Source organism: Gymnoscopelus microlampas (genome assembly GCF_963454915.1).
Source record: "Gymnoscopelus microlampas genome assembly, chromosome: 7".
Lineage (NCBI taxonomy): Eukaryota > Metazoa > Chordata > Actinopteri > Myctophiformes > Myctophidae > Gymnoscopelus > Gymnoscopelus microlampas.
In genome coordinates, this window is record NC_139944.1 from 9,576,572 (window position 1) to 9,602,186 (window position 25,615).

The 25,615-nt window shown below is 41.8% G+C and overlaps 1 protein-coding gene across 1 annotated transcript in view; it reads left to right on the forward strand.

Moving 5' to 3' along the window:
- Positions 1 to 8,061: 8,061 nt before the first annotated feature.
- Positions 8,062 to 25,615, forward strand: part of kcnb1 (potassium voltage-gated channel, Shab-related subfamily, member 1) — a gene marked incomplete at both ends in the record, with an annotated part of 93,276 nt that continues 75,722 nt past the window's right edge. Inside the window, 2 exons of the mRNA XM_084061673.1 lie at positions 8,062 to 8,286; positions 8,901 to 9,254. Of these exons, the coding sequence (XP_083917799.1) occupies positions 8,062 to 8,286; positions 8,901 to 9,254 (579 nt within the window). The remainder of the gene's footprint in view (positions 8,287 to 8,900; positions 9,255 to 25,615) is intronic.

The following is a 25,615-nucleotide window of genomic DNA, read 5'->3' on the forward strand; positions in this document are numbered from 1 at the left end:
CTCTCCTGATTGGATGACAGTGATCCCAACTGCTGTTACTGAACAAACAGTATAGCAATGATTACTATCACAATATAGAGTTATTTAACAAATACTAAAAAAATAATCCATTTAGACCGGGAAATAATTTGTGTAATTTTTAGATTTCTTTGGCTATTTGAAAATAACAGATCTACAAGCTGCTATACGAGCTTATAGATCTGCTATTTTTGAAAAAAATTGAAAGTTTGTGCAAATCTTTGAATATATATATTGAATATTGTTTTCTAAATCCTACAGTTTTTAAAAAAACGTATGTTGCTATGAGTGGTTCTCAAACTTTTTCATGTCAAGGACCCCCAAAATGATTTGGCTGCGGACCCCCCATCTCAAAATATTTTGTAATAGGGACCCCAGAACCAAAGATTTGAGTCAAACATTTTCCCTTTAAAAAAATACATATATTCAAACCTTTGCACATATTTTCAAGATTTTTCAAAAAATAACAGATCTACAAGTTCATAGCGCGGCTATGAACTTGTATATCTGCTATTTTTGAATAGCCAAAGAAATCTAAAATGACAGAGATGGGTAAATGTTCCCGTATTGAATGGGTTAAGTTATAATGAGAGTAGCACTGTAAGGCATGACTCAAGAGATGGAATGAAAGTTACTGAAAGTTTTGCCTTGTCTGGGGATTTTATTTATGTTGGCCGAGGTTTCATTTTGGTTTGCTTTCACCTCTTTCTTAATGTCTAAAAGCCTTCGAGAGCCCCTTATACAGTGATTCTTACGGTGGGGGTCCTCCAGGGGTTCTTCAGCGAAATGTGTTAAAGGTAGGGTAAGTGATTTGCTTTGGTTAAAATAAGTGTTAAATAGCTCTATATTCTGATATTGCTATAGAGTGTTTGTTCAGTAAAAGGAGTCTCCTTGTCTTTCCACCTCTTTATTAAACAGAAAATGCATTTTCGTTTCAGTTTCAGTTTCATTTCCAATTTTATCCAATCAGGATAGAGAACTCAATCAGGATACAGATTAAACAAGTTAAATTGGAAGTGATGACACTAAGAAATGAGCAGACAAAATTGGAACTGGAACACCTACCGAAAAATGTATTTTCTGTTTATTGAAGAGCTAGAGAGACAGGGAGACATCTGTTACTGACAAAACACTCTATAGCAATGATTACTATCATTATAGTATTTTAACCTTTTAACAAAATACTTTTTGTTTTAACCAAAAAACATCACTTACCCTACCTTTAATTTAGCATTAAAATCAGTTTAATCACTTTAAACCTATTTTATAGCCTACTTAGGCTTTTTTTAATGTTGAAAAATCATGAAAAAGAGGGAACAATTTTGAATGAAGGGACATTCTTCTCTTATATGGGTCCATGGCAAAAAAAACAAAAACATATAGTTTCAACTGAATCATGAAAAAGAGGGAACAATTTTGAATGAAGGGACATTCTTCTCTTATATGGGTCCATGGCAAAAAAAACAAAAACATATAGTTTCAACTGCCTGGCCAATGGACCCCTCGCTAAACCCCACCCCAAAAGCGATTGTCCAATGCCAGCAACCGTTGTTAGCCTGGCACAGGTCTGGCAAACTTTCGTCACCTGCCATAGCTGTCAATGTTATTTCGCCCGCACATACACACACACACACACACACACACACACACACACACACACACACACACACACACACACACACACACAATCATTTGCAACATAATAGCAAGAACAGGAATACCACGATAACGCAATGGTGACTATGAACAGATTCCACTTACCCACAACTGGAGGGTTCTTTTCCCAAGCTGAAATCTGCGCTTAAACTGGAAGGCTATGGCTGTGCCTGTGTTGTTTTGAACACAGCTTAAAGTTGGGAAAGTATTACACGACTCACTCGCCCAGGTGGTGTCAATGATAGCCTACTAATCACCGTAATCGTAACACAATTCAGAATCCCAGCGCTGCCTGTTTCGAATTCCGCACGTTAAAGTATATTCATTCATTTGTTCGTCTATTTATTAACTGCTACTGTAGTCTTACCCTGCGGTACATGAAAACTCCTGTTACAGTCATGGATCAACTTCAACCTGGTGTTTGCACTTTCTCCATTTACGGTCCGTACATCTATATAAACGTTCAGATTTCAAATATAAATTGCTTATGCTATGGCCACGAATGTTAAAATTATTCACGGGACTCTCAAAAGTACCCGTATATTCTGTGTTGTTCAATAAAAAGCATTTTAATCGGATCGGTGGCCATTTCCTCATAGAGTTATAATGTATTAGAGTGCAATACACCTACCAACCGATAGGGTCGCTTAGTTGAACGCATATGGAGAAAATGGCCACCGATCAGATTAAAATGCTTCTTATTGAACAATACGGATGATACGGGTACTTTTAAGAACCCGTACATAAATGTAACATCCGTGGCCATGGGATAAGCACTTTATATTTGAAATATGTATTTGTTCGCGGACCCCCTGAAGAAAAGATTTGATTTAAAAATGTTGGCTTTAAAAAAATATGTATTCAAAGATTTGTACAAACTTTCACGATTTTTTAAACTATTACAGATCTACAAGCTCATAGAGCAGCGCTATGAGCCCCCCCCCCCTCCTCCCTGTGGCTCCCCGGACCCCACTTTGAGAACCGATGGTGTAAACTAAGGGTTAATCAGATGTGGGAACAACCAGTGCTGGTGGAACGTTAAAGGGTCTGCCATGCAGGCACCCCTCGTGTAACAGACAGCCGCGTCTGAACGCCCCTTCCCTTCATACACACACACACACACACACACACACACACACACACACACACACACACACACACACACACACACACACACACACACACACACACACACACACACACACACACACACACACACCCGTGAACACAGGCGTACACCGTTAGCCTACATCCATACATCTGATCTGAACACAGAATGGATGCTCATATACTTGTTGATCCGCACCCCGCTGGGCTTGAGGAGCAGCATCTGGGGCGTACATGATGCTGAGGCTGATCTGCACACAACAAGCCTTATTGAGACCATCATCATCATCTATATCTCCTGCCATGATGTCTGAAGGAGGCTGATCGGAACAGAACGGGTCAAACAACCCCGATGATGGACATTATTGGGGAATTATAAAGCAATAACGCGGACCGTTCTATGTTTGATCTGCCATCTCTCCGCCTTAAATGGATGCGTTATCCACAGAGAAAAGGTAGGTGTTGCGTTCGTGTTGAATCTCAGCTGCTCCGCTCGTTTAATAAAGCGCTATTAGGTGTATACAGTAACATCGCTGGTCACGATGTGTTCCCCCCCCCCAATAAGCTGTATAGAACATATCAATCATTATTATAGATCAGCTATGGCGTATAGACTGTTCTGCATCTAAACAGCGTCCTGACGGTGGAGTGGAGCTGATCAGCCACGAGAAATGGGGGAAAACACTCAACAATTTGTGTTTTGCAACGCTGCGATCATACTTAGCCTACTTAATCATTTAATTAGTGTATAAATAGGCTGCTGTTTCATTTTGAGCTGCGATTCAAGCACAGTTCTTAATCCATAGAGAAATGAAAGAGATTGCTTTTTTTTTTGTTGCAATAATGGTTGAATTAGCCGAGTTAAATTGTTGAATTGTAGGCTGGACTATACAGTGAACAGGGTGTTAGGGGTGGGGGCTTCACTTAAAGCTGACTGGAGTCCACCAGGCCCCCTCCCCCTTTTTTCCCTCTACACCAGTGGTTCTCAAAGTGGGGTCCGGGGACCCCCAGGGGTCCTTAGGTTTTTTTTTTCTTTTTTACCATTTATATGTTAGCCATTCAAAAATAGCAGATCTACAAGCTTGCAGCATGTGACTTCGTGGCAGGCTGTGAGCTTGTAGATCTGCTTTTTTTTTTGGAGGATTGGGGGGCTATTGACATTCTTTGGAAATGTATGAATGATTTGGATTTTTTTTTCTTCTCTTCTCTTCTGGGGGTCCCTGGCTGGCACAAAACATTTTCAGATGGGGGGTCCGCGACCAAATACCTATATATCAGTTTGGGGGTCCTTGACTTGAAAGAGTTTGAGAACCACTGCTCTACAAGTCTATTTGGCAAAAAAAAAAAAAAATACCGATCTACAAGCTCACAAGTATGCCATGATCGACTATATGTTCGCCGATTGTTCGCACCAGAATAGGGATCCGCTGTAGGCTCAGCAGTGAAAGCCTCCTGCAAATGAACGCTTCTCATTAGGTTTCTGCTGACAACGTAGGAATTGCGGACATCCTCATAACAACAACAACCCCATTCAGTGGTGTAAAGTAAGAAAGTACATAATACTCAAGTAGCCTACTGTACTTAAGTAAAATGAGGAAAAGTATTGTGGGTGGGGACTGTATAAGTGTGCGCTGTCCACTCCAGTGGTGCTGAAATGCTCAGGATTCACCACTCTGATTGTAATAGCCTTTAGCCTTTTTCCATAGTGGGTCGCTTGCCAAAAACATTATTAGCCTATCTTCCTGCAATTGTTTTGGCCAGTGGTGTAAAGCAAGTAAGTACATGTACTCAAGTACTGTACTTAAGTAAAATGTTGAGGTATTCTTTACTTTACTGCAGTATTTCCAATTGTCAGTACTTTTACTTCTACTCCATCTCCATTGTATCTCTGAGGCAAATATTGTGCTTTTTACTCCACTACAATTATTTGAAAACTTAAGATACTAGTTACTTTGTAGATTTGTATTACAAAACATACAGTAACCATTTCAGCCCTGTATTACATTTCAGGCATTTGAAAATAGCAGATCTACAAGCTCACAATGCCTCACATCACTAGGCATTGTCAGCTTGTACATCTGCTATTTTCAAAAGATTTCGTATAAATTTTATACATTTGAAAACGTGTGCAATGGGACCTTCTGCATAACGAGTACTTTTACTCTTGGTACTTTAAGTACATTTTGATACCAATGCTTTTGTACTTTTACTCTAGTACATTTTTAATTCTGGACTTTTACTTGTAACAGAGTATTTCTACATGGCAGTATTGATACTTTTTCCACCACTGCCTAATAATAACAACAACAACCCCATTGATGGAAATATACTGTACCTATACCTATAGTCTACCGTCACCGTTACTTCACTTTGGACTAAAAATAATTTGTGTGCCGTTTAAAACTAAACGGCACATTTTTTAAAACTACGACCTTTTAAGTCACAACATCTGCAATTCAACCGTTGGGTTGTTTTTTTGTTTTGTTTTGTTGTCTAAGCCAGTAGCTCTCAAACCTTTTCATGTCAAGGACCCCCACATTTCTACGTACAGTATTTAGCTGCAGACCCCCATCTAAAAATATTTTGTTCCAGGGACCCCCCAGAAGCAAAAATATTAGTTACAAATGTACTGTACAAATGTTGGCTTTAAAAGACACATATTCAAAGATTTGCATGACTTTTGCAATTTTTCTTCAAAAACATAGCAGATCTTCAAGCTTTTTGAATAGCCAAAGTATAAAAGGTGAAAGTGGTTCAAATGATTCTGTTGCTACATTAACACATTTTTGCTGGGGACCCCCTGGAACCACTGGTCTAAGCTCGCCATGAATGAAATGAAATAAACATGGTCTGTCCACTATATCCGCCATTGATGCAAACGGACTCTAGAGATTTATAGCCTATTCTTTTCGACATTAATTTATGTAGGCAGTGGTGGGAAAAGTACTCAAATGTTTTACCTAAATAAAAGAATCAATACTGCAATGTAGAAATACTGTGTTACAAGTAAAAGTCTGGAATTAAAAATGTACTTGAGTAAAAGAACAAAAGTATTCGTATCAAAATGTACTTCAAGAACCAAAAGTAGAAAGTACTCATTATGCAGAAGGTCCCATGTCACAAGTTTACAAATGCATAAAAATGTGTAATCATCTTTTGAAAATAGCAGATCTATAAGCTCACAACATGTTGAGCTTGTACTGTAGGTCTGCTATTTTCAAATGGCCGAAGGGTACTGTATATAGGGCTGAAATGGTTAATGTTTTGTAATGATAATCAAAGTAACTAGTAACTAAAGTTTAAATCATTGTATTTGAGTAAAAGTACAATATTTGCCTCTGAGATGTAATGGAGTAGAAGTAAAAGTACAGGAACTTGGAAATACTATAGTTACTTTATACCACTGTATGTACTGTAGGTCTGCCAAAGAAATAGCAATAAGATAGGCTAATATCTTTTTTGGCAAGCGACCCACTACGTAAGAAGGCTATGAATTAAAGGCTATTACAATCAGAGTGGTGAATCCTGAGGATTTCAGCACCACTGGAGTGGACAGCGCATACTTGCAGTCCCCCACCCACAATACTGCTGCACCCGTGACCCCGGACAGCTCCCACTAGTCTCAGGCAGTGGTTGGGCCAGTAACTAAGTACATTTACTCTAGTACTGTACCTTAACCCATTAAGACCTGGAACTGTGTCATTTTTAGATTTGAGCTAAAAAGCATTTTTTTTACACTTTGGGCTATTCAAAAATATTTTTTTTATTTTTAAAAAATCGTGAAAATGTGTGCAAGTCTTTGAATATATATATTTTTAAAGCGAACATTTTTAACTCAAATCTTTGCTTCTGGGGGGTCCCTGGAACAAAATATTTTGATGGGGGTCCGCGGCCAAATACATATAATTTTGGGGGTCTTTGACATGAAAAAGATTGAGCACCACTGATATAGAAACAGGTTTTTCAGAATAATGTTGAGATTTAGGAGACATGTAGAATTGGCTTCAGGTCTCAGTGGGTTAAGTGCCATTTCCAGGTACTTTCACTTGACTTGAGTGTTTACATTTTTGACAATGTATACAATGTATGCTTCTCCCCCGCTTCTAAATGTCAGAGGCAAATATTGTACTTATAATCCACTACAATGATCTGACAACTTAGTTAGCAGAGTTACTTTGCAGATTACAAACACACACATTAACCACTTATTTCATACTTTGGCTATTCGGAAATAGCCCAATCTACAAGCTCCCAATGTGACATGTTGTGATCTTGTAGATCTGCTATTTTTTTCAGGAAAAAAAAGAGGGAAAAATAATGGTGAAATGGACCTGGTGTGCACTACTTTTACTTTTACTTTTACCATGTACTATTTTGATGCCAATACTTTTACTTAAGTAACATTTTGAATAATGTGGGCCTTTTTACTTGAAGTATTTGCACATTGCAGTATTTTTATTCTGATGGCTGACTCAGCAGCCACACATATAGAGACTATAATGTATGGTAACTCTTCTTTTTGCTTTATACATTTAGTGTTTATTTTCAGTTGTCCATTATTAACCAGTTGAAATTACATAATTTATTGTTTAGTTTTTCTATGAGTTTATTTGCATTTGATTTGACTGAGTTTCTTTGAGTTACCAGTTCTGTGGGAGGTGCTGACTAACATACATGGGCATGATGGGCTGGCCAAAGCAATGGGGATCATCTGCTCCAGATCTACAGCTAATTGGAGAAATTGGACTGCACCACAGTCCCTCTGTACCATGGGGTGGGGCAGGGGTTTTGAGTGTGTGTTTCAATTGTAGTCTTTGTCTTTTCCCCCTTTTGTATTAACAGTGGTCTGACCCGTCCCTATATATGTCCACCTCCTGTGTCATTCTGGTTAGTTCAGTTTTCAGTTTAGTTGTGTTGTTCAGTCCCAGTTTGTTTTGTTATTTAGTTTAATTTCCTTTGTGTTGAGCACATTTGTTTTGTTAAATCATTAATTTGCAACAACGAAAAAAAGAAAAGAAAGAAAAAAGAGAACAATGTTTTAAAACCAACAAAGTTTTCCCTGTCTCTCCTTCCGACCAACTCGGTCCCTGACAGATGGTCACTTCCGCCCATTGGAGAACATGAGTTGTGCTTCACATAACACAACTACCCATTCCTTCTTTTTTTTGTTGTGTCTTTTCCAAACCACCAGAAACAACAATGAAAGCAAGCCCAAGCGACCGCAGTAGCCCATAGCCTTCCTGCTTGTGCCTCGCCACGCCCGATCTTCATCCCGAAACCATGGAGAGCACTTCAGCAGACCTCACCAACAAGGCCGTCTCCCGCTCCACGGCCTCGCTTCCCCCCGAGCCGCTGGACATCCTCCGCAGCAAGTCGTGCTTCCGCCGCGTGCGGCTGAACGTCGGCGGCCTCCCGCACGAGGTCCTGTGGCGCACGCTGGACCGCCTGCCGCGCACGCGCCTGGGGAAGCTGCGGGACTGCAACACGCACGAGTCGCTGATGGAGGTCTGCGCAGTGTTGATTTCGTCGACTAAAAACGTTGACGAAAAATGTTCGTCGACTACCTTTTTTCACTGACAAAAACGAAATAAAATGTGAAGAAAAACTAAGCTATGATGACTAAAACTAAGACTAAACATACTGACAATTTCGTCAACAAATAAAACTAGACTAAAATCTTAGTGAGGGACGAGTGGAGAAGAGTCATTTTATGTTTGGTTGCGCTCGGGTGTTGCGCTCTGAAAATAGCCGATCTACAAGCTCACAACGCGTCGCGCTGCGACGCGTTGTGAGCTTGTAGATCGGCTATTTTCAGCATGCAATCAAGTTTAAAATCTGCCTTTACGACGCCATCAAGGCCCGCCAAAATACAGCTTTAGTCGACTATAATCTTATTATATTTAGTCGACTAAAACTAGGCTAACAGTAAAACATTTCATATGACTAAATTATGACTTAAAACTAAATGGAATTTGATTCAAAAGACTATGACTAAAACTAGACTAACAACAAAACATTTCAGATGACTAAAATATGATAAAAACTAAATGGAATTTGATTCAAAAGACTAAATGACTAAAACCGAACCAAAATGTGCTGTGTCAACATCAACACTACAGGTCTGCGACGACTACGCCCTGGAGGAGAACGAGTACTTCTTCGACCGGCACCCGGGCGCCTTCACGTCCATCCTGAACTTCTACCGCACGGGCAAGCTGCACATGATGGAGGAGATGTGCGCGTTGTCCTTCAGCCAGGAGCTGGACTACTGGGGCATCGACGAGATCTACCTGGAGTCCTGCTGCCAGGCCCGCTACCACCAGAAGAAGGAGCAGATGAACGAGGAGCTGAAGCGGGAGGCGGACAACCTGAAGGACAGCGAGGGCGAGCAGTTCGACAACACCTGCTGCAGCGAGAAGCGGCAGAAGCTCTGGGACTTGCTGGAGAAGCCGAGCTCCTCGGTCGCGGCAAAGGTAATTGCTTTGTGTGTGGCATGTGTGTGCCCGTGTGTGCACACACACACACACACACACACACACACACACACACACACACACACAAAATTGCTTTGTTTTCCTTTCACAATGCATACATTGTTACATTGACCCATGGGTCTATTTCACCAGCCAGTCAATTTTTATGTTTTCACTCCAGAAAGTGGAAAAAAACAACACACACACACACACACACACACACACGCGCGCACAGGTAATACACTAACACGATCCAGTGAGGAAATGCAGCATTACGAGTTGAAATGTTATGATCTTTTCATAAAACTACACACATCCTTCGGTCCTATATGGCGCCTATATGTTTCTGTCAGTGGTTTGGCTTATCATCAAATCAGCTGTTTTCAAGGAGGACGATGTCCTCAAGCGTTGGAATAGATTGATGTCTTAGCGTCTGTCCCCGTAGCTCCGTACTACGGTGTGGCTGACGGCGTGACACATTATGGGACGTGCAGGGGAACGTGAGACTGTGAGCGTAGTAAGGATCCAGTTGCAGCTGTCTGTAGAGAACTGGGGATGCCACATTTCTGGGTACGATGCCTGTCCCGATGTCCCAAGACCAGTGGTTCACAAACCTTTTAGCTGAAGACCCAAAGAAATTAGACGTTTGCCCGGGACCCAAACTAATCAAAATAGCAGCGAATAGCAGCTCACAATGTAGATCTGCTATATTCACTACTTCTTAAACTTTAAAACGTTTTTTTTTTATGGAAATTATATTTAGTTTTATGAACTACTTTTGAAAAATTTTGGAATCGTTGAAAATTCATGAAAAGTTGTGATTTTATTGTTTAAACCTTTTAAAATATTTTGAAAAAAAAGAAAATCTATATATTTTAAATGTAGGACACAGAAAAAATATATATTTACTCGCGACCCATACAAATTGGTCCTTAACCCAAAGATGGGTCCCGACCCACTGTGTGGGAAATAGTGTCCTAGACCACCGATGTTTTGACCGATATTTTCTTATTTGAGGACATTTAACTTTATAAAAAATAAGCACAAATACAGTTTTAATAGATATTAAATGTAATTAAGTATTCAATTAAAATAAAGAACATTTGACATTAATTATACAATTAACAAGAAAACAAGTAAATATAAGTTACAAGTTACAGTTATAATAGGGCTAAAGTGCATTAACCACTTTAGCCCTATACCTAGGCTATTTGCAAAGTTTTAGTACTTTTACTTTTGGTACTTTAAGTACATTTTGATACCAATACTTGTGTACTTTTACTCAAGTCAATTTTGAATTCCGGACTTTCACTCGTAACAGAGTACTTCTACATTGCAGTATTGATACTTTTACTTAAGTGAAACCTTTGAGTACTTTTTCCACCACTGCTTATCATCAAATCAGCTGTTTCCAAGGAGGACAACAATGTCCTCAGGCGTTGGAAAAGATTGATGTCATAGTGTGTGTCCCTGTGGTGTGGCTGACGGTGTGACACATTATGGAACGTGCAGGGGAACGTGAGACAGTGAGCGTAGTAAGGATCCAGTTGCAGCTGTCTGCAGCGGCCCGGGGATGCCAGGTTTCTGGATACGATGCTTGTCCCGATTTTGGAGTGTCCTAGAGACCCAGTGGTTCACAAACTTTTTTGCTGAAGACCCAAAAGAGAAATTAGATGTTTGCCCGGGACCCAAACTAGTGGAAATAGCAGCTTCTGCAGGTTTTGTAGTGGTGGGACTTATCGTTCATGTCCGTGTTCTAATCATTTCGTTCTTGTTCACTAAAAAGATTAGTTCTCATGATTTGTTCATCGTTCAGCGCTTCTGGTTCCGTCCTCCTCACGTGGTTCAGTCCAATGACGACAGAGGAACATCCCTCTTCAGCCAGTCAAAATGTTGCATTTTGCCACGGACTAGACTGAACCTCGCGTCATGCTTTCCACACGGAGGAAAATTAACGACGCGAGGAACGATAACGTTTGAGGAAGTGACCGAGATTTTTTTTTTAATCTAAAGGGGGTCTGTGGCCTAATCCATTGGTTCTTGACCTTTTCAGGCCACGACCCCCCAAAATAATCATATTATTTGAACTGGGGACCCCCCCCCCACCCTGACAAGCACTTGTCAGGGTGTTGCAGGAGGAGTTGAGGCATTACATCTAGTTTGACTCGGTTCCACAGATAAATATTATGAAAATAGTAGATCTGCAAGCTCACAATGTCTTGCAACTCGAGGCGCTTTGAGCTTGTAGATTGTAAATCGGATTTACATTTTTTGCCTCTTTCTTGTATTATTTGACAATTTGGCCAATGTTTGACCAATCTTTCTAGTATAGTTTGTTGATTACTGTTGATTGATTGATTGATTGATTGATGTACTTTATTTAGTAAGACATGAGAACAACAGTACATGGAAGTACAAATTCACAATACAAGGTCTACTAAACTGGAAGAAGAAGATAAAAGCACTGAGCTTGTTTCAAATGAGTTCCCCATGCACACAAATCATGATGACATATAAGAGACAGACAGATATACACAACTACTATAGAATGTCATACAATCAGTTTACAGGTTACTGGTATGAAGAGTGAGAAATATGTACAAAAGGAGAAGGAGAGAGGGGGGGGGGGTAGGGGGGTAGGTTAGGTTAGGACTTAGACAGGGGCCATTTTCCAATTGCAGCCTCCTGAAGGTGTATCTTTAGGGCTGTTTTGAAAGAGAGTAGGGTTTTACACTCCTTTACTCCTTTTGGTAGGGCGTTCCACATTTTTGATGAATAGCATGAGAACGAGTTACTTCCCTTTGATGAGCCAAAAAAGGGTTGGACAAGGTTTGTGGAGCTGCCTCTGGTATTGTGATCATGGACATCATTAACATTTTGGAAGTATTTTGACAAATACAGGGGGATCCCAATGTTGTGATATATCTTGAAGACCAGGCCCATAGCAAGTTGCTGTACTCTGTCCTCAACCCTAAGCCATCCAATCCTATCAAAATGATCAGGGGTTAGATGGGTTTTGTAGTTGAGGCCAAGAAGTAGCCTTACAAGTTTGTTTTGGGATGTTTGGAGCCTTGTTTTTAAGGCCTTGGAGGTGTTGTGATACCATGAAGTACATGCATAATCGTAATGACCTTGTATGAGGGCCACTGCAAGAGTCTTCAGAGTCTTCTTACTGACTTTACGATCAATACTCCGCAAATAGCGTGTTTTTTTGTGGACCGTTTTGATCGTTTTTTCAGCATTTTTGTCACCAGAGAGGTCAGCCTCCAAGATAGAGCCCAGGTAGGTAATTTCGTTTTTTCTTTTGATGATATCATCACCCGCTTTGATCGTGAAGCTCTCTGCCTTTCTGAGGTTAGGAGTGGACCCAAAGAGGATGCATTCCGTTTTGCCCAGGTGTAATGAGAGCTTGTTGTCGGAGAGCCAGATGCAGATCTTGTTGAGTTCAGAGCTGAGAGTTTTCTCAACCTGCAGCCTGTCCCTGTCCGAGACTAGCAGGGCCGAGTCATCTGCGAACAGGAACAGGTTGCAGTCGCAGGCTGACGACATGTCATTCACATATATCAGGAACAGTAAGGGTCCTAGTATACTTCCTTGGGGAACACCACAAGTCACTGGGAGGGGGGGGGACTGGGTGCCGTTTACTTCCACCACTTGCTCCCTCCCTTCCAGGTAGGATCTCATCCAGTTCACTGACGTGTCATCAAAACCTATTGCTTTGAGCTTATTGATCATAATTGGGTGATTAACGGTGTCAAAAGCCTTCTGGAGGTCCAGCATGACCATGCCGCAATATTTGCCCTTTTCAATCTCTTGTTTGATAGAGTCGTTCAAATAGAGAAGGCATGTGTCAGTGGAGTGGTTTGTTCTGAAGCCAGATTGGAATTTGTAGATTAGATTTTTCTCGGCAAGATACTTGTCGACCTGTTCATAGACTATTTTTTCCATGACTTTCGAGATGGAGCTTAGAATAGAAATAGGGCGGTAGTTGCCAGGGTCTAATTGGTTTCCTTTTTTGAACAGAGGGGTCACCCTTGCTTTTTTGAAGTCGTTGGGGACCTGTCCCTGTGTGGTGGAGAGGTTTAATATGTGGGTAATGATTGGAGCAATGGAGGCGGCTGAGTCTTTTAGAAATTTGGGGGGGATATTGTCGAGGCCTGTGGCTCTGTGTTGATGAAGAGCACTCAATTTTTTAAACACCTCTTCTGTTTTCACAGGGGAGAGTTTAAAGTCATCTTTGCAAACACCCTGTTTTTCGTAAAATGAGACAACATGCTCCTCACCATATCTCCCAGAGTGTGGAGGAAGTTTTTCAACCAAATCTGAGGCTACGGTCGTGAAGAATATGTTGAGGATTTTACTCACTTCGTGTTTGGATGAATTGAGAGTGTCATTCACCTTGAGGCTTAAGTTTGAAAGCCTGGTTTTCAATTTTTTGCTGCAGCCTAGGAGGTTCTTGAGTAGCTTCCAAAGCTCTCGTGTTTTTTTTTGATTTTCCTCAATCTTGTCATCGAGGTAGCTTTTTTCTGCTAACAGGAGCATGCTATTTACCTTGTTTCTTAGCTTGTTTTTTTCCTTTTCAAGTTTAGCTACGTGGGATTCGAGACCTTTGTTAAAACATTTGGCTAGTTTGATCCTACTTTTATGAAGCTCAGAACACTTTTTGTCTCTGACTTTCATGGCAGTAAGGATGTCCGAATTCATCCATGGTACCGAGCGGGTTTTGACCCTGATGGTTTTCATGGGAGCCACACTGTCCAAAATTTGAATGAATTTGGTTTTGAAACTAAGCCAGGATTCGTCTACCTGTTGATGCAGTAATGGTCTTTTTTATTATTATTGAAAGGGTCTTAAAATTCCTTACATTGTCTCTTCACTGTCATCTGGGTGCACCCCCCAAAATCCCCCACAGGTTGAGAATCCCTGGCCTAATCAACCTGGGGATTCTTGAAATGAAAAAAGCTTGAGAAACAATGCTCTATAATGCAATTGGACCAGAGCTAATATTGGTCTTTTAATAGCTCTAGTTAAAATCTCATCTTTTCCACTCCCTGGGCTGAATGTGCAGATATATATCTGTATATCCACATCCAGATATATATTCAGCGCTCTTTCATCAGGGAGACATGAGCTCCTTTGATCGCTCTCATCTGGACCGGACCGGAGGGATCAAAGTGAACGCTGTCCCCCGCTTCCCCCCGAACACACACACGGCTAATAGCATTTCACAGGGAACACAGCGCCTGGTTTGCCTGGCGGCCATCATCCTTACATACTGCAGGACACAGCTTTTCAAAGAGGGAGCCGCGCCATGGGGGGCAAATTGGAAAGGAGGGAGAAAAGAAATAGGGGGGGAAAAAAAGACGTTTTGTATACAGTACTGTATATATCGCTGCTGTTGGGGTGGAAATCTTGTTACTTTTTAGGAGAATAGCCGATCTACAAGCTGTAGATCAGCTATTGTTGCTACTTCTGTGTGACACTGTAGTACCGGCGTCGGCAACCTTTTTGACATGAAGTGCCATCTTTTAATTTTTCACACCACATAAAACATGTATATATCCAACTGATTTTGATTGTCCATATACAGAGAAACCTTTTTTTTCTTTCACATCAGGATGTAATAATCATTAGGCTCAGAGCAATATCCCCACCTAATCTCCCAGACTCCCTCCCCAATCAGAGTTCAGAGGTTGAATAGAAGTATGTGCAGGATGAACTTAATTTAAGACTAAACTTTGGAAATACTTGATAGAAATAAAAAGACCTCTCTCTCACACTTGTGCCAGTGATCACCCTCCGCCAGTGTGAGTGTGTGTGTGTGTGTGTGTGTGTGTGTGTGTGTGTGTGTGTGTGTGTGTGTGTGTGTGTGTGTGTGTGTGTGTGTGTGTGTGTGTGTGTGTGTGTGTGTGTGTGTGTGTGTGTGTGTGTGTGTGTGCGTGCGTGCGTGCGTGCGTGCGTGCGTGCGTGTGTGTGTATATATGTGTGTGTGTGTATATATGTGTGTATATATGTGTGTGTGTGTGTGTACACACACACACACACACACACACACACACACACACACACACACACACACACACACCTTAGCGCTAGGTATACTTTTGGTTGCTTGTTTTTACAGGAAATGCACTTAAGACCTCTGGTGATTAGTAGTTTCGTTCCCTACCTATGTTGAATGCACTTATTGTAAGTCGCTTTGGATAAAAGCGTCTGCTAAATGACTGTAATGTAATGTAAATACACAGGAAACATAAGTGCACCTTCACAGAGGCATCAAACTGTAACTTAAAGAACTGTAACTACAACAAACTCCCGTAGGATCGACAACAAACAAGCAACCTAACTCATAACAGAACACTAGTTAAATACCCTTCACAGTCCAATTAGACAACAGTCTACAGCTGGGAAGCCCAGGTGGAACCAGTCTCTCAATCAGGGCCACACGTGTGAGGGGGTGAGCAGGAGCAGAGTCACAACAGGGCAAAGACAGGGGCAGGGCGGCCAGAACAGGGTAGATCGTGACATAAGCACATGCTTCGATTATTTAGATTTATATTAGGACACATTTGCGCGACTGTAAAGCAGTGGTGGAAAAAGTATTTGCGTGTTTTTACTTAAGTAAAAGTATCAATACTGCAATGTAGAAAGGCAAGTAAAAGGCCTGTGTTCAAAATGTTACTTGAGTAAAAGTACAAAAGTCTTGGCATCAAAATATACTTAACGAACCAAAAGTAAAAGTACTAACATGTTTGAAGATAACAGAGCTACAAGCTCACAACGCGTCGCATCGCAACGCGTTGTGAGCTTGTAGATCTGCTATTTTCAAATAGCCTATGTATAAAACTAGACGTCCGGCCGCCTGCCGCGCACGGGGTACCAAAATCGTGCGATAAGAATTTCCAAAAGAAAAGGTTTTTTTTTGCTTTTTTTCCTGGGGTCCCCGGACCCCCTGGGAGTGTTGGGACCCCCGCGGACCCCTGTGGAACATGGCGGACCCCTTCGGCTGTTTTTTTTTTTCATGAAGGTGTTTGCTTGTTTCTGGCGCAAATGTGGCAACACTGATATTCAATATGGGGGACCCCCGGGTCCCCTGGGAGTGTCGGGACCCCCGCCAAACATCGCGGACTCTTTTGGACCCCCGCGAAACGTTGCATGCAAGAGGTTGCACATGAACTCTGCAGCCGCACTGAGGCGCTCCAACACAAACACTCTGATGCTCCCCTAAATCCATTCCAGGGTTTGAAAATACCCACTTGACAAAGGGGTGACGTGCATCACCGTTCCAATGACCAATAAACTCCACTTCGGGATTTCGCAAAGACCCACAAAAGCGTGCAGTAGTCCACACACACACACACACACACACACACACACACACACACACACACACACACACACACACACACACACACACAGCGTGCTGACAGCTAAAGGGAACTAACCTCGCGTCACCAGTCTTTCCACCTCGGAGGAAATAAAAGGTAACAAAAGTGGTGTACACAAAATGTTGTCCGCCTCGCGGTGTTTGGGTCTCGCTGGGCGGTGGTCAGCGATGACGCTAAGGAACAACATGGCCGACCGTAATGTTGTGAGTTTGTGTTGGCCGCAATTAATTATGCTTCGAGGGGGCAGATGTGTGCTGAGCAGTGAGAAGTGGCCTACGGACTGCGTGAAGTAATTGTGCGCGTTGTGGCTTGTGTTGTTAGTGACATTGATATGTTGTTTTTGTGTTTATTCTGACACAGTGACACGGGGAAATTATGGGTTTTGGTTTGTGCAATGTATTATAGGATAGGGCTAAAGATATATAATTTATATCTGAAAAGTAACAAGTAACTAAAGTTGTAAAATAATTGTAGTGGAGTAAAAGTACTATATTTGTCTCTGAGATGTAGTGGAGTAGAATTAAAAGTACTGAAAACTGGAAATACTCAAGTAAAGTAAAAATACGTCAACATTTTACTTAAGTACAGTACTTGAGTAAATGTACTTAGTTACTTTACACCACTGCTGTATAGACGAAACAGAAACGAGGAGGAGGCATCACATCGGCTTTATCCTCCGATCATTTTCAAAGCTTTCGTTGCTCCAGACTGTATGGCGGAAGCGTTTGAAAATCGTGGGAGGCAACAGTCTGGCTCGCGAGATTACTATTTAGGTGGCGCTTATTGGCATAGAAACATTCGGGAACCCCTGGCATGGGAAATAGAAATGAAAGTATTGGTGGTTTGTGCCGAGTGATGGCTTTGCCGTGTGAGCGCTGTCAGTACTTGGAGAACAGACTGAGACGAGTGGGCCTCGAGTCTGTCAGTGGAAATGACTTTTTCATGGGGATGTAAAATCAATGTTTATTGTGTTGTAGTTTAAGATAATGCTGTATAGCCTCCCGTACAGAGGAGGAGACGACTGCACTGAGTGCTTCTCATATTCTGCGGTCTCCATTATTATCATACCCAGAGTCCACAGTCTATCAAAGAGTTGGAGAAAGTTGGGGTTTTGTTGAGTTGTAAACCACATAAACCCTACTTAGTTGGCCGAGGCCTCCCAGGACTCTGTGCTTTTCCCCCTCAATTTTTTCCCCCTCTTCTGCAAATCTCAAAACACCAGATCTACAGTACAAGCTCACAACGTGTCGCAACGCAACGCGTCGTGAGCTTGTCTTTCTGGTGTTTTCGGTGAATGCTCGCCTACTACGACAAGCCCACAATAGGGGCGGTGTAGGGTTCATGTGATTCACCAAATTCATTGATAACTGTCATCGAAAATGACTCATGGATTAGTCACAGTGGCAAAGGCCATTGTTACCCTCAAAACACATCGCTGCTGTCTGCGGAAACCTTGTAAAAACTGTCCCTTTTTTGTATTAATACTTTAAAGTAGTGAAAATAGCCTATCGAGCTGAACTTGTAGATCGGCTATTGTCACTGCTTTTGTGTGAGACTCTTGTATGATGAAGTAGGGCATTAATTTACGAAAAAAACATGGAGATACATGGAGGTTTCTGCCCGACAGCAACGATAAGACCCAAGCTATAGCTTTGCCATTTCGAATTGAAGCATTTAACGGAACGCTCTTATCCAGAGCCACTTACAAAGTTTACTGTGGGTCAGAGAGAATGGCAGGAACCCAACAGCAAGGTAAATGGCTAAGTAAGTGGAGTGCAATGACGGCAATTACACTAAGTGCTATGAAGTAACTATAGGATACCAGGTTAACATCCAGCCAACCTAGCATCGGTCTAAGCAACATGCTATCTAAATGACATTCTTAACCCATGCAATCCGGAAACGCATCTGTGTCATTTTAGATTTGAGCTATAACCCATTATTTTATGCTTTGGCTATTCAAAAATAGCAGATCTACAAGCTCATAGCCGCACAAGCTTGTAGATCTGCTATTTAAAAAAAATCTTGAACATTTCTGCAAATCTTTGAATACATATATATATTTTTGAAACAACATTTTCGACTTAAATCTTTGCTTTTTGGGGGTCTTTGACAAGGAAAAGTTTGAACCCCACTGATATAGCAACAATAGTCTTTAAAAAAAAAGGAGACATTTTTTGAGACAATTGACAGTTAAAAATACATTTATTCAAAAATGTGCGCAAATTTTCACGATTTCTCAAAAATAGCAGATCTACAAGCTCATAGCACGGCACCGAGTGCCGCGCTATGAGCTTGTAGATCTGCTATTTTTGCTTCTACTCTGTATCAAAAAGCAGGCAACAAGAAGTGATACAAGGAACAGCGATAAGGCAGGGGGGTGAGGTGGAGTCTGGAGACGTGAGCTTTTTTTTTTGGCTCTGGTGGAAAAAAAGTTTGAGTGAGTCTGCAGTTAACAGTTCAGTTCAGGGGAATTTATTCCACAGCTGCGGAGCCAGGAGGGAGAAGAGTCTAGACTATAGGATGCTTAGAGCGTTGGCCAGGGTCTTGTAGAGAAACGGGGACAGATGTCCCGTGTTAGATGATCTAAGTACGTGGGAAGGGGTGTGTGTGTTTATGTGCGTGCATGCGTGTGTGTGTGTGTGTGTGTGTGTGTGTGTGTGTGTTTGTTCAAGCCTCAAGCAGAACCTTTGCAGATTAGTTTTTGTTCTTCCTTAAAAATGCTCAACGCCCCGCAACAACACAACCACATATCATACAGTATATTTACAACTGAGCTGCAGAAATGTTTTTTTTTTTTTAGATGTCTGTTGATTTTTACAATTACAGCCATACAGGGGAAGTTCTCTATCAGACTCTGGGCTCGTAAACATCTCCTGTATGGTTATATATAGAATTGGATGCAGGCAGCCATGAAGGGAGCACAGAAGAGGGGAGGCCGACAGGTGATGATATAGAGAGGTTGAAGACCCACATATCTGGTGATGATATAGCAGATGGGCTGATTCCTTGGTGAGGAATAAGGGTCTGATATCATTTACATTTTGATACCAATACTTTTACTCAAGTATATTTTGAATTCCGGACTTTTACTTGTAAGTTGTAGTACTTTGCAGTATTGATACTTTTACTCTAGTAAAACATTTGAGTACTTTTCCCACCACTGCCCAGGTGCCGTACGTTGAAAACCTCCTTCTGGATCGAGGGATCACTGCAACGTGTGCCCAATCTCTACAATAGGCTCTATGCACAGCCAATATTGGAAAGAAATTGGGCCTCTTCCTTAATTCCTTCACAGGTGTTGCCAATGGTACTAATGAAGGCTCTGTTCCATTCTGGTTAAACAGAGTCAGGGTCATGTTGGCTCACTGGAAACACTCTGCTACGCCAGTGGGTCTCAAAGTGTGGTCCAGGGACCCTCGTGGTTCATTGAGGGTGTTCCAAATGGACCCTTACGGGTGTGTAACTCTGAGAGTGTACACATGTGTGTAGTACATTTGTACACTCTGAGTTATGGGGTCCTTGAAATTTGAAAGTTTGAGAACCACTGTGCTCCACTAAATGGAACAGCTAGCCTTCATTCGTATCATTGGTAACACCTGTTAAGGAAGTAAGGAAGGTGCCCAATTTCTTTCCAATATGGCTGCTGTGTATAGAGCCTATAACAATCTCTGTAATGATGCTGTTATTGGCAATTCGGGAGGTGACCGCGAGTGACCCATTATTGGATTATCTGTGAGGGTCAAAGCCAGCCTGCTTAATTGTTGTGGGCCTTATTGAACTTCTTCTGAAAGACGAGCTTTAATTGTAATCGACTTTACAAAATGCATGCATCAGTATTGGCGGCATGGCTAATGATGGGTGTGTTGTTATGAAAAACTCATTGAAGAGATTGCATTTGTGTTTAAGCTGCCCTCGCAAATGTCAGGACCAGCAGGCGGCAAGGATCCGGTTTTGAAAATGAAGCCAGTGAGGAAGTCATTAAAACACTGCACTTCTCATTAATGGCCTAGAAGGTGTCGCTACTGTATTTCCACTCCTGCCGGTTGCAGAAGAATTAACACTCCATTCAAGTGAATGGTTTTATTAGTTGTAGGAAACATTTTCATAAATACCCAATGGTATCAATCGCTAGTTTAAAGACTTATTTCAATTACCATGATATGCGTTTTTCTAAATCATGGTCCCATTAATTAAAAAATTAAGTATTATGCTTCTAAGGCTTCTACTGAGTGAAGAACCACGCACCCTTGTTGCCCTTCCAGCCAATAGCCTCTTCCTTACTTCCTTCACAGGTGTTACCAATGATACTAATGACGGCTCCGTTCCATTTAGTGTAGCACAGTGGTTCTCAAACCTTTTAATTTCAAGGACTCCCATAACTCTGAGAACGTACAAATGGAACCAAATGGACCCTTACGGGTCCATTTGGTTCCATTTGTACACTCTCAGAGTTACACACCCCTAAGGGGCCATTTGAAACTCCCTCAAGGAACCATGAGGGTCCCTGGACCACACTTTAAGACCCACTGGTGTAGCAGAGTGTTTCCAGTGAGCCAACATGCACAATATCAGCACCCTGACTCTGTTTGACCAGAATGGAACAGAGCCTTCATTAGTATCATTGGTAACACCTGTGAAGGAAGTAAGAAGAGGCCCAATTTCTTTACCGGTATGTCTGCTGTGCATAGAGCCTATAGCATCCGTTTCTGGTTGCTTTACGTAACCGGAAATTCCAAGATGGCGGATTTGAATTCGCTGAAATAGTGGCTTCAAAACGGGTCTGGAGAAACCAATAGGTGACGTCACGGCTCACTTACTCCATATTATTTTACAGTCTATGTGCAGGACACATCGAATAACCAATGATTCGTTCCTATATCAGGCTGTACCACCCAATGATTAGGCCTATTCGACCATGAAAAGCCCGGAGCTGTGCATGTGTATCCTGTGAGTGATCATCACTTCTTTCATTAGCACCATTACGAGGGTTGTAAAAAAGGCTTTGTGCACCACTGGCAGGAAAACACAGCAACCTCCTTACAACAAGTGGCCGAGTTGATCAATTCCTAATTAGCTTAAAAGCTCCACGTCGTTGATGGCTCACCACAGAGCCACACAGTGGTGTAAAGTAACTAAGTACATTTACTCAAGTACTGTATTTCCAATTTTCAGTACTTACTTCTACTCCACTACATCTCAGAGGCAAATATTGTACATTTGAAAACCTGTAAAATGGGACATTCCGCATAATGAGTATGAGTACTTTCTACTTTTGGTACTTTAAGTACATTTTGATACCAATACTTTTGTACTTTTCCTCAAGTACGTTTTTGATTCCAGACTTTTACTTTGTATTTCTACATTGCAGTATTGATACTTTTACTTACAGTAAGTAAAACATGTGAGTACCTTTTCCAGCACTGGAAAGCATCGATGTGCCCAACACTCCCGTCGTACGACGGTGGGCTCGCGCTTAAAAAAATAGCCGATCTGCAAGCTCAGAGCGCGTCGCACCGCTATTTTGGGCCCACAGTGACGCATTGGCCTCAGCTCGTGTGTTTCATGTATGCAGGCTGTGGGTTTGTTGACTGTCACTGGCGCGTCCTCAACCGCAGGCTGGCCCAGTGTTTGCTCAGTGCGCTGGCTGCTGTCCCCCCACCCGTCCCCCCCTCCTCTTTCCAAGACAAGTGGGATTCATTGGATGTGTAACAGTGCATAAGCAGATGGTCACTAGTAGAGAAATACAGAATGACTAACAAAACAAGCACAGGGTATACTGGTGCCAGGCCATAAATCTGCAATAGTATTATTAATCTTTAGAAAGGCTGATCACAATGGGTTAGAATGCTGTCTGTCTGTCTGTCTGTCTGTCTGTTTTATTTTAAGGAGTAAAATATTATTTTAAGTAATAACATCTCAGATCAAGTTATTGCATGCCATAGTAATCTGATGTATTGTTGTTTCAGGCTCTGATGAGTGAAGGCATAATGCCAAACGCATCAGAAATAAAGAAAATGGTTCCCAAAAACCCTTATTTTGGAGTGCCGCTCCCTCCCACTTCGGCGGATTTCATATTCTTTTTTTTTTGTGGGGTGTAGCTTTCGCTGAAAATAGCCGATCGACAAGCTCACGACACGACGCGTCGCGAGCTTGTCGATCTGCTATTGTCAGCAAAAGCTTTCCCCGCAATACGGATTAAGTGGATAACTAAATGTTATAGTGCGGTTGTTATAGATGGCTAATCTGTTTACTGGGTAACAATATTCAGACATCAGGATACCTACTGTATCAGAGTATGAGACCAGTGGACCAGATGGATAGATAGTCTTTAGCTATTTATTTATGGCAGTACAGTACAGGGAAATGGCAGTGATGGAGGTGACGATGATGAAACATGTGATGTGAGACATGTGAAACAGTTGATTATTTATGGCTGTAAGGAAACAAAGGAAACCACAATCAACTTAAGTACACACAACCAAAATATTATCAAGTAAGGAAAACAGAACTAAATCGGGAAAACAAACTACAGTATAACCAAGGAATACTTACTCAATAATGCGTCAAAATAGGTACACAGGAAAACGGAACACATGAACTGAACATAAACTAAACTGCATGCCTCAGCGTTGCAAGATGGGAAATCTATTGTACACTGCCAAAAAAGAGAAATCACACATGTTAATATGTAATTTCACAAAACATGTATTTAGTGTAAGAAACAATCTTGTTTGAGACTCCTACGTGACAAAATGCATCACACATGCTGCGTGGAAGCAGGCATCTTCCTGGACCTTACACAAATAAAAGCCTGAAACTGGACTGGAATGACGCGACCGGTGTTTTTAATGCCTGTAGGTACAGATCTAGGGTCAGATTTACTGATTTCCTGACTTATTTTGAAAAGCCAAACCGGATCCCGAATCAGCAGCCAGGGAATTTAGTAAATTCACACACTTTTTTGTGATATGGTGAAATTATCGTACATTTGGGAATTTTGGGAATTATTGATCGTACAGAGGGTACAATTATCGTACAAATACGATAATTATCGTACATCTGGCACCACCAGCCTGAGTAGCCTCTCATACACACATAGAAGTGGCTGCCTTTTAAAGGGCCTACTGCAATAGGCTCTATTCACAGCAGCCATATTATGAAGACATTCACAGGTATTACCAATGATACTAATGAAGGCTCTGTTCCATTTAGTGGTTTCCACAACCCCCATAACTCTGAGAGTGTAGAAATGGAACCAAATGGACCCTTACGGGTCCATTTGGTTCCATTTGTACACTCTCAGAGTTACACACCTGTAAGGGGCCATTTGGAAGCCCATGAGGGTCCCTGGACCCCAACTGTAGACCCACTGGTGTAACAGAGTGTTTCCAGTGAGCCAACATGCACAATATCAGCACCCTGACTCTGTTTGAGCAGAATGGAACAGAGCCTTCATTAGTATCATTGGTAACCTGTGAATGTCTTCATAATATGGCTGCTGTGAATAGAGCCTATTGGGTGCAGGTGGTGCTAATCGAAATAAGTACAGGTGTGTAGAGTCGATCAGTGCCATCTATTAGAGAGTTACGCCAACTCTGTTCACTTCTTCGGGCCAGGTCTTCTACATACACATACATTGGCGAATAGTGACAAATCCCTAAACCGGAAGTTCATAGAATGCATTGAAGTCGACGGCTCCTTGTCACTATTTCCAGCTACATGAACCACGTGGCCGACGCTGTTTCTGACCCCTCATTGGCGCAACTCTCTAATAGAAGGCTCTGGAGTCGATACTCAGTCCAGAGCTCCTTCCACCTGGGATTGAGCAGGAGGGGATTTTCTATAGCGGTCATTGTTGCAATCACCTCTCTCCGTCGGGGGTGAGGGTTAGGAAAGAGCGGCGGGAAACAGCGGACATAAATCTAACGGACTCTGTTGCTTTAAATCAACACTCGATATTTTACAGTGCAGGCATTGTAACCATGGTCCATGTTTCCTCAGAGTTAAATTAGCAGCCAGGATTTGAACAGAGTGGTGGTGCTCTCTCTCTCTCTCTCTCTCTCTCTCTCTCTCTCTCTCTCTCTCTCTCTCTCTCTCTCTCTCTCTCTCTCTTTCTCTCTCTCTCCCCCTCTCTCTCCCTTCACCCTTGCTGGGCTCTCTTATCTTTGCCCGCTTGCGCTGCTTCTCCAGGCACCTCCACTATATACCTCCAACTAAATGTCAGGGAAATGTCACATTCATTATTCTACCAAGGAAGTCTCCAGGCCCCCAATTTGAGGCATCCCAGTCTCAGCTGTGTTCACATTCTCCACGAGCCACACGGCGCACACATTCTGTCTCTCCTCACATGATGCTCACAATCACATGAATGTGTCCATGAGCTCACCGTACAATGAGATCTGTGTCAGACCACTGGCACAGCAGCATGTTGTCGCTATCGGGCAGAGACCTTTTTTTATCATATCATATCATATCATATTTCATGTTTGTTTGTTTGTTTGTTTTTTCATAAAATAATGCCCTGTGGGCAGTGGTTCTAAAACGTGTTCATTTCATAGACCCCCAAATTCATTTGTATTTGGCTGCGGACCCCTGTCTGTAAACGTTGTTTTTTTTGCCAGGGACCACCATGCAATATTTGTGTTGTTAAAATGTTTTAAAAATATTCCAAATTTGTCTGATTTTTCAGATCTATTAAGCTCACAACACGTCGCATTGGGCCGCATTGTGAGCTTGTAGATCGGCTATTTTCAAATAGCCGATGGACTTGTATATACATTGTTAAAGTGGTTAAACTGATGAAATTGACATGCTATATTAATTCATATGTTTTGTGATAATAATCTAAATCTGCAAAGTAACTAGTAACTAAAGCTGTCAAATAATTGTAGTGGAGTAGAAGTATAATATTTGCCTCTTTAGTGGACTAGAAGTAAAAGTATTGAGAATGGGAAATACTCCAGTAAAGTA